This window comes from Dreissena polymorpha, chromosome 4 (genome assembly GCF_020536995.1).
Source record: "Dreissena polymorpha isolate Duluth1 chromosome 4, UMN_Dpol_1.0, whole genome shotgun sequence".
Lineage (NCBI taxonomy): Eukaryota > Metazoa > Mollusca > Bivalvia > Myida > Dreissenidae > Dreissena > Dreissena polymorpha.
In genome coordinates this window covers 26,051,187-26,064,344 of record NC_068358.1, presented here as the reverse complement: position 1 = coordinate 26,064,344, position 13,158 = coordinate 26,051,187, and the positions used below count along the sequence as shown (strand labels likewise).

Below are 13,158 nucleotides of genomic sequence, written 5' to 3'. Positions count from 1 at the left end.
GCATCATGCGGCGTCTCATCTGGGTTTATGCTGTTTGCCAAAGCCTTTTTTCTAGACGCTCTAGGCATTAATGGGTTAAGACGCACAAATACCCATGTACGCATGTCAACAAGCTCAAGTAAGCCCATACAGTTATGTTTACGGTTGATCAGTTTTTCGAGTTCAAGTTAATGGCTACGAAAAATAAGTTAAATGGTATGTTATGTCAAAATTTTCGAAGGACCATAATTCGGCCCCTAATCTTCAGATAAAACGCTTCTGATGATAAACCCTGCTAGGAATGATAATAACCAACCATAAGAACCTTCATTTTTATCCAGCTAAGGGTGAATAGAAGAAAAAAGAGCATTACCATTATCTCAGCAAGCACATTATTTAGGCCCTATAAGAACAACCCATGTTGGTCTTATATGGGTTTCGCATCCAATACGAAAGACATGGGAGTTCAAGAAGCTGCGAGACAATGAGCTCAAGACGGTGAGGGACGGAATAAATATGTCATGGTAAAAAAGCTAGTCAAAATTTCTGCCTCAATCACCGTGTGCCTGAAATGTTTTTGTTAAATAAATTATGAAGTTTTGCTATCGATCTGTATATTTATAAGTAATATGCCACATACGGTAGATCCAATTAAAATGTATATGTATATTTGCAGGATTATATTTTGCTTGCTGGGCCACACCGGGTCTCAAATCTGAACTCGATCTTGCGTTAATAGGGACTTGTTCACAGTTTTGCAAAGTGACAATTTTCTTTAAAAATGATTCCAAATGTATTATATATACTTAAACAAACAAATTATTATTCCTTTTTAAAGGGGCCTTTTCACGTTTTGGTAAATTGACTAAATAAAAAAATGTTTCAGATTCGCAAATTTTCGTTTTAGTTATAATATTTATGAAGCAAACAGTAATACTGAACATTTATCATGCTCTAAAATAGTCATTATATGCATCTTTTGACGATTTAAAACCCTGTAGCGTAATTGCGTATTGTTCGTTGATAATACACAGTAACCAACAAAGTTCATTTCTGATTTCTTTGCGTTTTATTTCTGCTTATTAACACAACACAACGTTTCCAAAATGTTTGTCAAATACAAGATACATGCGAAGCCCGCAACGGGCCCATCCCGCGAAAGCCAGCAATAATGCGACTTGTATGTTCGGCCGTTTAAGTAAGACTCTCCATAAATATTGATATAAACAACGAAAGCTTTGATAATTGTTATGTGTACAATTCTGATTGGCTGTGTAACGTCACGTGTCTACATGTACAATTCTGATTGGCCGTTTGTTAAGTCACGTGTCTGCAACCTAAATATACGTATGCAACGGACACCTAACGAATACATACGGAAATGACCGAAGATTGGTACATACGGTAAGCAAATATTCGTGTCCGGTAATTATAACCCGAGGCTAATGATTTGTTGATCCAGATGGCTGCCTATTTAAGATTGTATGAAATGTGGTACAAATTTCGATCATTATATAAATCCAACAATGCCCCAAATGTGCGTTTTGTGTGCGTTATGTTACAACCCAGAAAATTAGAAATTGTTCCAACGCGAAACGATTGAATAATTTGGAGAGTTCTATTGTTGTCGTTTTATTTTGTGAAACTACGAGGATTGCTTATATAAATACAAAATGTTCTATATGAAGAATAATATAAATTGAGATGTTTACTGTAGAGTTTGACTCAAAATTAAAGAAATTCTTGAATATTCTAAATAAAGAATTTTCTTTATTCTTAGACTTACGTCTAAGAATTGTTTGGTGAATACGGGCCCTGGTCAGCACATAAGGTAGTCGTGAAGACTCAGCGATGACCTGTAAATAAACTCTGACATACACACACTTATTGCATGTGCAAGGATGGCCGACTGGTTTAAATTGTCGATTTTTTTACTCCAGTCAGTGGTGAGTAGTTTGAGCCATGTTGAGGGTAACTTTTGGTGTTTTTTTAAATTTTATTTTTGATTTTTTACTGGAGCTTTTTAGATCTAATGTTTATATTTATCAATATAAAGTTTTTAATGACAAACTTCAATTCATGCCAAAATCTGTGAAAAGGCCCCTTAAAGAAGTGTATATTTAAAATCCGTTCGTTGATTTCCCTGGAAAATGCACGTTTTTAACATCATTTTTCGTGCAATTATAATTATTTTAAACTATTCCAAATATCAGGGTTTTTTGTTTGTTTTAGTACATTAATTTTATGATAGTTAAAAAACGCACACTGTAATCAAGTCCATTAATAAAGTTTTATTTTTACTTCCTGTTGAGTCGATTTCAACGTTTATCATCACAGTGAGTTCAATTAAACCTCGTATACTTGCGGCATCAGCTGATTGCTGAGGTCAATACATGTCATGTATCTGATAAACTATGGCGATTTATCTGAAAGTGGGTTTTACACTACTTGCTTTACAGTGGATATCTAGCTTCATAGCAGTGAGAAATAGCGGGATTAAGGGAAGACACAATGGATGAAGACGAAATCGATCGAATAAGTAACATGAAAATGGCAATCACAGCATGTCGGAACCAAAAAGTGGCTTATCAGGAAATAAAGCCTCAAGATGTGGCGAGATTAAAGTTGGAATTAAAGTATCAACTTCACTGTAAAGGAAAATCACGAAAACAGGTCAGTACTTTCGCTTTCAGTGTTATAAATTATAAGCGCAACGGGATCAGTTATCATGAAAATTCTCGTTTTTTTTTCTAACTAAACTCGGAAGATGATATTTGAGTAATCTCTTGGCTGAATACCAGTCAGCTCACGAACACTCTCAAATCTCAGCTATAAGAATGTACTCACATCCCAGTGTGTTTTTTCACCATTTTTGTGACTGGGGCCAGGTCTCTTTGGCTTGGGAATTATCGCATACTTTCGCATATAATTGCGCAATTAAAGTTGTTAATTTTATGCTTACAAATACTTTAAAATAAAAGTGATATCTATAGTATATTTTCTAAGGTTCAATTTATATAGCTAGTGTTTCATATTTGATGTTATACGTAGTTGTTCATTAACTCATGTGAATAGTCTTTGTAATAACAAACACAAATGTGCGCTATACTCTTTAATGATGTTACTACGTTGGTGGCTCAAGTGAGACTGGCTTATCAGCTCACTGTACAATGTAATAGTAAGGTTATTCAAGCATGCAGCTATCTATAGTCTGTATCTAGATACACTATGCAACAGCTAGATTTGGAGATAATTTTACATGTTTAAGCTTATTAAAAAATTCTTTGGAAACCTTTAATTGGGAATTTTTGGGTCCCATTTGGGAAAATATATACCTTTTTCCCTTTGGGAATGGGTCCCCCTACTGGACCCAAATTTGAACGAAAGAAACAACAACATTTTGTATTCCTCCTAAAACTTAGGGTTGAGTCGGACTCAAAATGAGCTTTTGTGAATACAAAATTGAGCATGATATACAAATTCATATCAACAATTGAAAAAAAAGCTCGAAGTTGAGTAAGAATATTGACTTTAGTATGTTCGATTGTTCGTGATAATAAGCCCATGGTATACGATAGGTTTAACATGGCCTGCATGCTTATTCCGTCAAAATCCGTCGATAATCGTAGCAGTTTCTTTGAGATTAAAAAAACGTTGATGAATTGTTTTAATATTTGAAGAGAAGTGTATCCACGTATTGGAGCCATACACCGTCCACTCCATAAGCGGATGTAAACGGTCTTATTTATTTTAATGAAGGGTGTGTGTTTTGCTGAATTAATAACTAAGCGAATTTGATCAGTATGACGTCAGTGTTGCCTTTATCATTGGTGTGATTACACCATTGTTCGTACCTACATATTACATAGAACAAAACAGAAAGTTTATTTTCGACTTAAGCATGTACAGCTCATCGTCACATGAGCATAATATTTGTTGTATTTTTTTCCAACAATGATGATGTCCTGATACCATTTATTAATCACGTACTTGTTTAGTAATAAATATTGTAAAGAAGCCATTATTATTTGTCCAAAATGTAGCACCGCATCTAATATTGACATTTTATTTATAAACAAAAACGAAAAATTAATAAACCCATATAATCGCAATAAAATTAAATTTAGCAATAATACAATGAAATGAAATATTGTTCGGTTTCAATGCTATTAAATAAACAAGTGGTATTAAAACTTAGCAGAATAGCATTATCGCAACACTTTGACTGAGGTTCAATTTAATGCGAAGATCTATCAATAAACATTGATAGATCTTGGATACAAGACATGAAACAAAACGCCCCCTTTGCAGACTGAATCGTTCTTGGATGCCGCAAAGCGCTATGAACAGCCTCGCATGGAGGCCCTTGCAGACATTTACAGCAAGGCGATGGACTTCACCCATACTCTGCAACTGAGCTCAGCGGATAACAGCGCCATTGCTGATATCTTCAAACACTTCCCCGACACCTATGCGGACCTGTCGAAGGAACGAGACAATCTGCTCAACAACGTCGCCCGGATTTTGGTCTTAGGTACTGATGGTTCTCAGAAAAAAACCTCTATTTGAGTCGTGTTCTGAGAAAACGGGGCTTTATGCATGTGCGTAAAGTGTCGTCCCAGATTAGCGTGTGCAGTCCGCACAGGCTTATCAGGGACGACACTTTCCGCTCTTATAGTATTTTTAGTTTCAAGGAAGTCCCTCCTTAAGTACTGAAAATCAAGTTTAGGCGGAAAGTGTCGTCCCTGATAAGCCTGTGCGGACTGCACAGGCTAATCTGGGACGACACTTTACGCACATGCATTATGCCCAGTTTTTTTCAGAACGCGACTCATTTTATCGTGCTAGCTTTCAGGCTTACTTGAGCCTAGCGATAATCGAATGCTAATGTTCAATGGATTGTTTTTTTTATTAAGCTGCATGTATGTGCAGAACATTTGCAATTTAGATCGTCCTCAACGTGTTAAGCCATTAATGAGCCATGGGCTTAATTAACTTCTTCACAATGTTCAATATATTCTAACAAATAGACATAAAATTCGATTCCCTTATATTTTTATTTTGACTGTTTTATGAAGCATCATATGGATGTTGAATATCTGATGTAAAATAGCTCAAACCATTTTTTATTTAACTAAAACTATTAAATACAAAGCGGTTCATACATTTCTGCCCGTAGAGTTATCCAGAAAATTACAAGCTTATCTTGTCTAATATTTTGGGAACAAACTGCCTTGTTAAACTCGAGTTATCATTCAAATTGTAAATCAGAGTATCTCATTTGTTTAGTAATTAGTAGTCAGATATTACCATTTTGCTTAATACACTTATACGTGATAACAAGAAAAAAACTTATTTTATTTATATCAGGCGAGACTGGGGCTGGGAAAACAACATTCATCAACTTGTTGCTAGGTGACCACTTCCTGCCCTGCAGTTTGCTCAGTAACACACACACTATATGTGAGCTGCACTACTGCAGCACGGGTCACTACAGGGCGGTATTCCACGCGGCAGACGGTACGTTCGAGCAGATCGAAGCGTCTAGTGAGGACGGAGTGGCAAAGGATACTTTAAAGAAAGATCTGGAGAAAAAGATTGAGGATCCGAAAGGCTATAAGAAGATACAGATATTTGGTCCTTTCGAAATTCTCAAAGTATGTCTAGTTTACATTTTGATTTTATTACGCGTCGGTTGAGTTGATTGTATTAGCGTGTGTCGTTACGGCCGTTGAACATTTGTATTAAACGGTTAATTCAATTGACGTATTATATTATTATTTCTTAGAAGAGAGCATATCATATTTAAAAAACGTTGCTATCATAAGAGAGAGCTTTCGAAGCTCAGGCGGCGATGTCATTGGCGCTCGCAATTGGCGATCATTACTGTGACGGGAAGGCTCAGCACCCAAATTCTACTGCGGAGACCTCAGTTTTCCAAAGCCCGTAAAAGTATTTTTGTCCCCAAATACTAGTAAGACGTGAAATTCCTCAAGCAATAACTCCAATGAAATTGATATTTTAATGGCACTTGCACAATGAGACCGTGTTTGAAAGGAGAATTATATGGTATTTCCTCTTAGAATTACAATTATTCACAATGTCTCACTCATCTCGCACTGCTTGTTTTATAGGAGCATGCTAATTGTCGATGAGGTTTAAGCCTTTTCTAACGGAGCGAATAAACTAACAGCTGTCTGTAGTGGTTATAAAAGCTACTTTGCATTTCACGAATATCTGGCAGTGAACGTCTGATGTTAATATTACCATCGATATTCAAACGGATTACGTCTGTAATAATGCGGTTGTGTTCTCACCAGAGCGGTGTAGTGATCGTGGACAGCCCCGGGGTGGGGGAGTCCGAGGAGATGAACGCGATGGTTCTGGACTATGTTTGTACAGCGGCAGCGTTCATCTACGTCATCGACATCACAAACGCCGGCGGGGTGCAGGAACGGGTAGGTTTCACGTAATGACTTATATTTCTTGTGTAAAATGGTTGAGCAAATATAGTTCAACAAGTGTCCCGTTTTGTAATGATTCAACCGTGCAGTGTTTGGATTGAGCAATTAAGCTACGGTTACGTTTCAGTTGGTTATGTGATGGTTAAACGTTGACTGTCATTTTTTGGCAATAAATGTGCTGCTGTTGTGTTAGTGTGACACAACATAACTTCAGAAATCGACACACAACCTTACAAAATCGATTTATTTCTAACTGATCGTATATAATAAGTTACAAAAGAGGCTAAACGCATCTGCGTAAACTGTCGTCCCAGAAGAGCAAGTGCAGTCCGCATGAGCTTATCACAAACGACCATTTCCGCCTTAACTTTTTTGGTCGATATTAACAGATTTCCTTTATCCGAAAAATAAATAAAGCGAAAAGTGTCGTCCCGATTAGCCTGTGCAAACATGTGCATTAAGCCCAGTTTTCCAAGAAAATTCAGATGAATTTCAGAAACTCAATTGCAGATGAAGGCCCTGATCAGCCATATATGCCGCAAAGTTCTCGATACGATGGAGGAAATGCCTGGGGTAGAGACGACACTCTTCATCTGCAACAAGTGGGACGAGGTGACTACATCACTCTTGTGATACACGTGTTTTACAGCGGATGGTTTATGTTTTATATTTTCGTTACCTAAATGCACTTGTACACAGATTGAAAAATGACACTTTAAACATGAAATATATATATATATTTTTTTAAATTTTCGTTGTATTGGAGCAAGCGAACTAACACTTCCGACTAACACTAATGCATAAACTACGATGGTTGATCATCAATCAAAATCAATTAAATAATAAATCGTATGTAACGCTTTTCAGCTATAATTTGCAAAACACGTGTACACGTGTACTATATACACAGTGTTTAAAATGGTCAAATTGTACAGATTGGATGGTATTGTGGCCGAGCGTTAGCTTTACTCCTAAAGGTCTCAGGTTCGAATTCCGCTGAAATAAAAAAATCTGATATCTTTTTCTTGCCTAGGGATAGATATATTCTTGCTCTTACAATACAAAAAGGTATGTATTAGTTCAGGCGCAATTATCTATACATCACACTGCTGTATCGGCAATTCAATTTCAAAACACTTCCGTCCGATATTGTGATAACTTTCAGTCAGTGAGCTAATCGTGCGCAGAAATATAACAGCTTCGTTCTGGGAAAACTGGGCTTGATGCATGTGCGTAAAGTGTCATCCCATATTAGCCTCTGCAGTCCTCACAGGCTTATCAGCGACGACGCTTTCCGCTTTTATGGAATTTTTCATTTATATGAAGTCTCTTTTAAACGAAAATCAAGTCTTGGCGATACGTGTTGTCTCTCATTAGCATGTGCGGACTGCACAGGCTAATCTTGGACGACACTTTAACCACGTGCATTAAGCCCAATTTTCCCAGAACGAGGCTCATTATTCTCTACACTGCACAGGTTCAACAACGGGACAAGCACGAGGTACTGACGGACACGACCCGGAAGATCCAGGAGCTCTGGAAGGGGTGCCAGGAGAGCCAGGTTATACCATTCTCTACTCGGGAGGCGCAGCTTATTCAGGACCGGGGCTGCGTTAGTCCCAAGTTCAGCCGCGTGTTCGACAGGCTCAAGGAGCTGATTCCCGCCTCTCAAGTCATGAGCACGTACAAAGCAATGCGGTAGGCGATACTTGTATGTATATATATAAATGAAATTTATGTAGCGAGCATTACAATATTATAAAGTGTATACAATGATTAATTGGACTTGGTGCTCGCTTCTGATCTTCAAACCCTTGACGAGACATTTAAACATATCTTGTTATTTGAAACTGTATTAAGCGGTTCTTTCGTACGAAAAAAACTACACGATAATGCTTTTATCCACAGGTAGTAAACTGTACTGTGGCTAAGGGATACATTAGACGTTGCTTGTATGCGAGTTAAGTCTCCGTGTATTACAGGTTCTTACAGAAGTATCTGGAAGGTGGCGAGAGTATCATTAGCACACATCTTCGCTACTGTAGACTGAATGCCGAGGAGCGAAAGCGAAAGACAGAAGAAGCAAATGTTCGGTTGAACGAACTGCTGACAAATATGGAGACGTTTTTTGAGGATCAGATAACAATGTTAGACAAAGCCGTTGAAGATGTGTCCAAAGAACTGCGTATTCATTTACTTGATACAAAGATAAAAGAGCATGTCTGCAGGTAGATTTTGGTGTATATATTTTTAAGTATTTGTGATGCATGTTTGGATAAAAACTAAGTAAATCTACAGCAGTAAGTACTGTTCGAGCGTGTGACATTTTGGCGTTTTATCAACCTTTATTTTATCTTTAGGTTTTCAGTAACGGAATTGCCAAAAGAGAATACATGGGAGAAGGCGGCAGTAGAAGTTCGGATCAAAGTTTACGAACACTTGAGGGAAACGATTGCACAATGGGAAGCTACTGGAAAAATAACGGAGGCGGTCTTAGAAAAAATTAAAGGTGACATAAACAGATCCTTTCCAAGGTTTCAAGCGGAATTGGATAATTTAAAACGTGGTTTAGCTGGAAAGCCAGTGAAATTGGGTGAAAATATTTCGCTTGATGAGGAAGGCACAGATATACTTCCCCAGTTTGTTAAGAATATTTTCCATAAAAAATTCGACAGGTTAGTTCTATATGCCCCGCTGTTACCGTTCGTGTTTGTCACTGTTGTTGGTCGTTTGCCCTACGTGGGTATAAGGCGCTTGCAACATACCTTCCACGTATATGGAATGGAAAAGGAGTTCGAAAAGGCGAGGGGGAACACCGAAGCACTTACAAGTGTAGCAGAATTGTACGCGGCGAAAGTGTTTACCAACATCACAGAAAAACTCGGTGTGCACGAAATAGTACAGACCGACATGCAGATTTTGTACGATCTGCTAAATACTCAGCAGCAGCGGATGAAAGCACAGATCGAGGTCGACAAAAACTTCGTCAATCTTCTTCCAGAAGAGACAAAGACCGTTGAAAACGTGCTGAAGCTTTGTGAGCCGATATCGGCGGAGTTTCAGATCATAACATACATGGTGGAACATTTTTGTATGTTGTACTTTCCTTCCCGCAATGTGCTGGATCCAAATGCCATATCAGTGGAAGAAACGTGTATTTGCTCTGGACTGTTTGCGGACATAAAGACAGGTACCATGGCAGAATCGGTTACAGGTCACAGAAGGACAGTTTGTATAAGACGACCGACGCAAAAAGTCGAGCCCTGTGAAATAAGGAGATACAAAAAAATATTAGCAGCCTACTGGTAAATTTTGATGTACATCTTTCTTTAACAGCTTAGGTTCTAATAGTGACTATATGTAATGCGTCCGTTTTTAATACAATGGTAGTGCTAATTGGTCTCGCTTGTGGAATTATGTTGGTCTTCCTTTAGTTTCATTATGGAGCCAATTTACACATTTACATTCAGAGGAATGATAAGCAGTGTTTTAACATAGCGTTTTAGACATGCACACTCGATGGCGATTTCATACTATCAATGTCGTTTTATTTCAGTGACGGGGACCTAATTAATTTTGCTCAACTGAAAGGGTTTTGGATACCTGGTCCAAAAGAATGCCGAGTGTATCAAGTATTCGAGCCACTGAAATACAGTTTACGCGAACATTTGAGATCGCGAAGAGGCGATCCAGATTTCATCCGCAACCTACACAACCACAGTCTGTCCCTGATCCGTGCTGTCGTCCGCGGGCTGGAATACCTGCACTCTCGGAAGGAGCTGTGCGTGCACTTTGACCTCTCACTGGACTCTGTGGCTGTGAGTTAATACGCCGCACTCTGTAAAGACTTTGCTTAGTGCATATGCGTGCAGTGTCGTCCCAGATTGGTCCGCGCTGTCCGCACAAGCTGATCAGGGACGACACTTTCCGCCTGGACTGGATTTGCGTTTAGAAGAGTCTTCTCTTAAAGCGAACATTCCATAAAAGCGTTGCCCCTGATTAGCCTGTGCTGACTGGACATGTGAATCTGGGACGACACTTTACGCTTATGCATTAAGCCTTGTATTCACAGAACGAGGCTATGAAAACCGCGGGCAAACAGAACTTAAGCAATATTTATATTCCGAATGTGTTTGGCTTAATTGATTATTGGTTCGGTCAAATTCACGTTCATATGTCATAACTCGCTTTCTATCATCTCCGCATGAAACGTTACATTTTAATAAGCGTCAATTTCTCGAACACTTTCTCAACGGTACCCGAAATGGACAAGAATTCCCGTTGAAACCTTTAATACTTATTGAATTTTAAAAGGTTATTCATCACAAGGGAAGATCACATTAAGGGCTGTTTTCAGTGTTCTCTTGCATTGGTTTGCATTGCAACTTTTTGGTCCATACCAAGTTTCCAAATGTAAATCAAAGACATTAACGTCTTACAATAAGAACTACATAACATGCCTGTCAACGTTCTAAAGTGATGGACAATAAACGACAACCAGTGACTTTCTTAGAAACAAGTGACTTTCCCTAATATCCGTATATTTTCTTTGGAATCAATGACTTTCATAATACCAATTGACTATATATATGTGAAACATGGGTTATTAGAATTAGCTTACCATAACAACAAATTAATAAGCAACAAGTCGATTTTGTGGTAACAAATGTTATTACAAAGCATCAAATGACATTTTTAGAAACACGAAACTTTCGTGGAAGCCAATTATTACTTAATTAAGTATCTACGTTAGCGACAATTGACATTATATTATCCAATTGTTTCCTCTATCAACAGTTAATAGCACTTGTATCACGTTACCTGAAAAGCAAACAATTAATGACTTCCTTAATGTCATCTTACTCGCTGTTGCATCAAGTGACATACGGAACAATTAATTCCGTTAGCAACTTTCTTATTTGTATTTCATTACCGCACCAGTATGCACTTTTCGGAAGCATTACCCATATTTCTATTTGCTATTAGAATAATTGTATATCTATTTTGGAATATAAATTTGATAGTTTGAAACACTAATTTCAAGTTTTTGATTTTTCAGTTTAGAATGTAATAACTATTAGTTGTATGAACCAAATCTTCATATAATGGATTTAACAGAATAAAAGAAGAAACCATATAAAAGACAAACTACTTAGTGGTGTTTTATAAATATTTCAAATACGTGTGGTATATAAACTTGATACATTTATTTTAGGTGGACATGCGAGGTGAAATCAAACTTAATAATATTTGCCTTGTTCGACCTGTTCATATTCGTCTTCAAAGTAATGACGGGAAACTCAACGTTATAAAATACGTTCATCTCGCGCCTAATCTTCTTGACGGCAAATGCATATCGCGTTGTGACGCAGACGTTGGTGAGTTCAGTCTTGTTTCCAGTGCCAGCTACGGGACTAGAGAAGACATGTACAGTGTTGGGATTATTATGTGGGAGATGTGGAGAGGTGAAGAGTTCGCTGGAGAATGTGGAACCATAGAGGTAAAGAACAACCAGGATCAGGAGACCGGGTCGAACATACAGAACCTCACCGAGCAGCTGTCCGATAAACTGCGGAGCATGGCACCAAAGAGAGCTGATTTCTTCAATGATAATGTTGAACCTCTGTTGCCGGGTACTTGGTGGACGACGATGTCGAACTGTCTGAATATGTGGAAGAACTTAAGTGCAATGAGCTGGCTGAAAGACTGGCATGGAGTTGTCGACTATCCGCTGGTCACTATCGCATCCAAACCCAGCAAGGATTACCAATGCGAACATTTGTGAACGCACATTAACTGGTGGTTAACTTTAAAACCTTTTAACGTCATACATTTTCGTATGTGTTAAACAATGCCTATTTTGTTAACGCGTTAATTCGCCGATCTCTGATGTAGGAAAAAAAGAAATGTGCGTGGCCCATTTTCCGATTTGTATGTTATACTACCAGGGGAGAGGGGGTCATTTGTGAGTCACTTGCAGGAGATGGATCCTGTTTATCAGCAACAATTAGCGAAAGTATGATTATTATGGGTTATATTTAGTACATCCGTATCGACCTGACTCCATTTATTCCATCACAGTTAGGACTATTTCAGTCGCTATATATTACCCGATAATCCATTATAACCATGACAACCATTATTTAAAGCAAATTTTGTGAAACATTGACGATAATGGTGCTTTAAAATTTCATAAAACAACGTTCGCCATTGAAAGTATAAAATGAATTTTGGCATATGTTTCTATTTAAAGATTTGATGAAATAGAAGTCCAATCGGGACCGGGGTATTCCAAATGAAAATGCGTAAATTACCTTACGCGATATATGTGCATTTGTGTACTGTTAATATGACCAATTAAGAACTTATTGTAAATTTCGATTTCATTTAACATGTGCAAGCTATTTTCTTAAAATCGGGACAAAATGATTTTTTTTAGTAAACCCACATTTGTGTGCAAATGGTCGAAATATGTTTGTGATTTTAATGTAAATTTATACATAAAACATAAAATACAAGTTAATGTAGAAAATGTAGAAAAACACAAACAACAAATACAAATCAACGTGTTTCTACTTGTTTGGAATAAAAAAACAGAAACAATTTAATTCAGATTTTGATAACATATCTTCATCTTTTATTGCATTTCTTGTCTTTTATCCGCTGTGTGTCGGCTGTTTTCCCTGGAGTATCCCGAAAAACACAATACAAACAA

The 13,158-nt window shown here is 37.7% G+C and overlaps 1 protein-coding gene across 1 annotated transcript; it reads left to right on the top strand.

Annotated features, from left to right (window-relative positions):
* Positions 1 to 2,411: 2,411 nt before the first annotated feature.
* On the top strand, positions 2,412 to 12,940 carry LOC127878040 (uncharacterized). Its single transcript, XM_052424433.1, has 10 exons — positions 2,412 to 2,652; positions 4,291 to 4,513; positions 5,350 to 5,636; positions 6,300 to 6,437; positions 6,954 to 7,055; positions 7,921 to 8,141; positions 8,426 to 8,671; positions 8,804 to 9,748; positions 10,000 to 10,261; positions 11,659 to 12,940. Exons 1-10 carry the CDS (start codon positions 2,491 to 2,493, stop codon positions 12,226 to 12,228), a joined length of 3,156 nt encoding a protein of 1,051 aa, XP_052280393.1. The 5' UTR covers positions 2,412 to 2,490; the 3' UTR covers positions 12,229 to 12,940.
* Positions 12,941 to 13,158: the final 218 nt, after the last annotated feature.

Excerpts from the sequence above, each read along its gene's own strand:
- LOC127878040 (XM_052424433.1), top strand. The coding sequence starts at position 2,491 with ATGGATGAAGACGAAATCGATCGAATAAGTAACATGAAAATGGCAATC. Across the intron at positions 8,142-8,425 it reads AGCACGTACAAAGCAATGCG|GTTCTTACAGAAGTATCTGG; the intron begins GTAGGCGATACT and ends CGTGTATTACAG. Across the intron at positions 10,262-11,658 it reads TCTCACTGGACTCTGTGGCT|GTGGACATGCGAGGTGAAAT; the intron begins GTGAGTTAATAC and ends CATTTATTTTAG.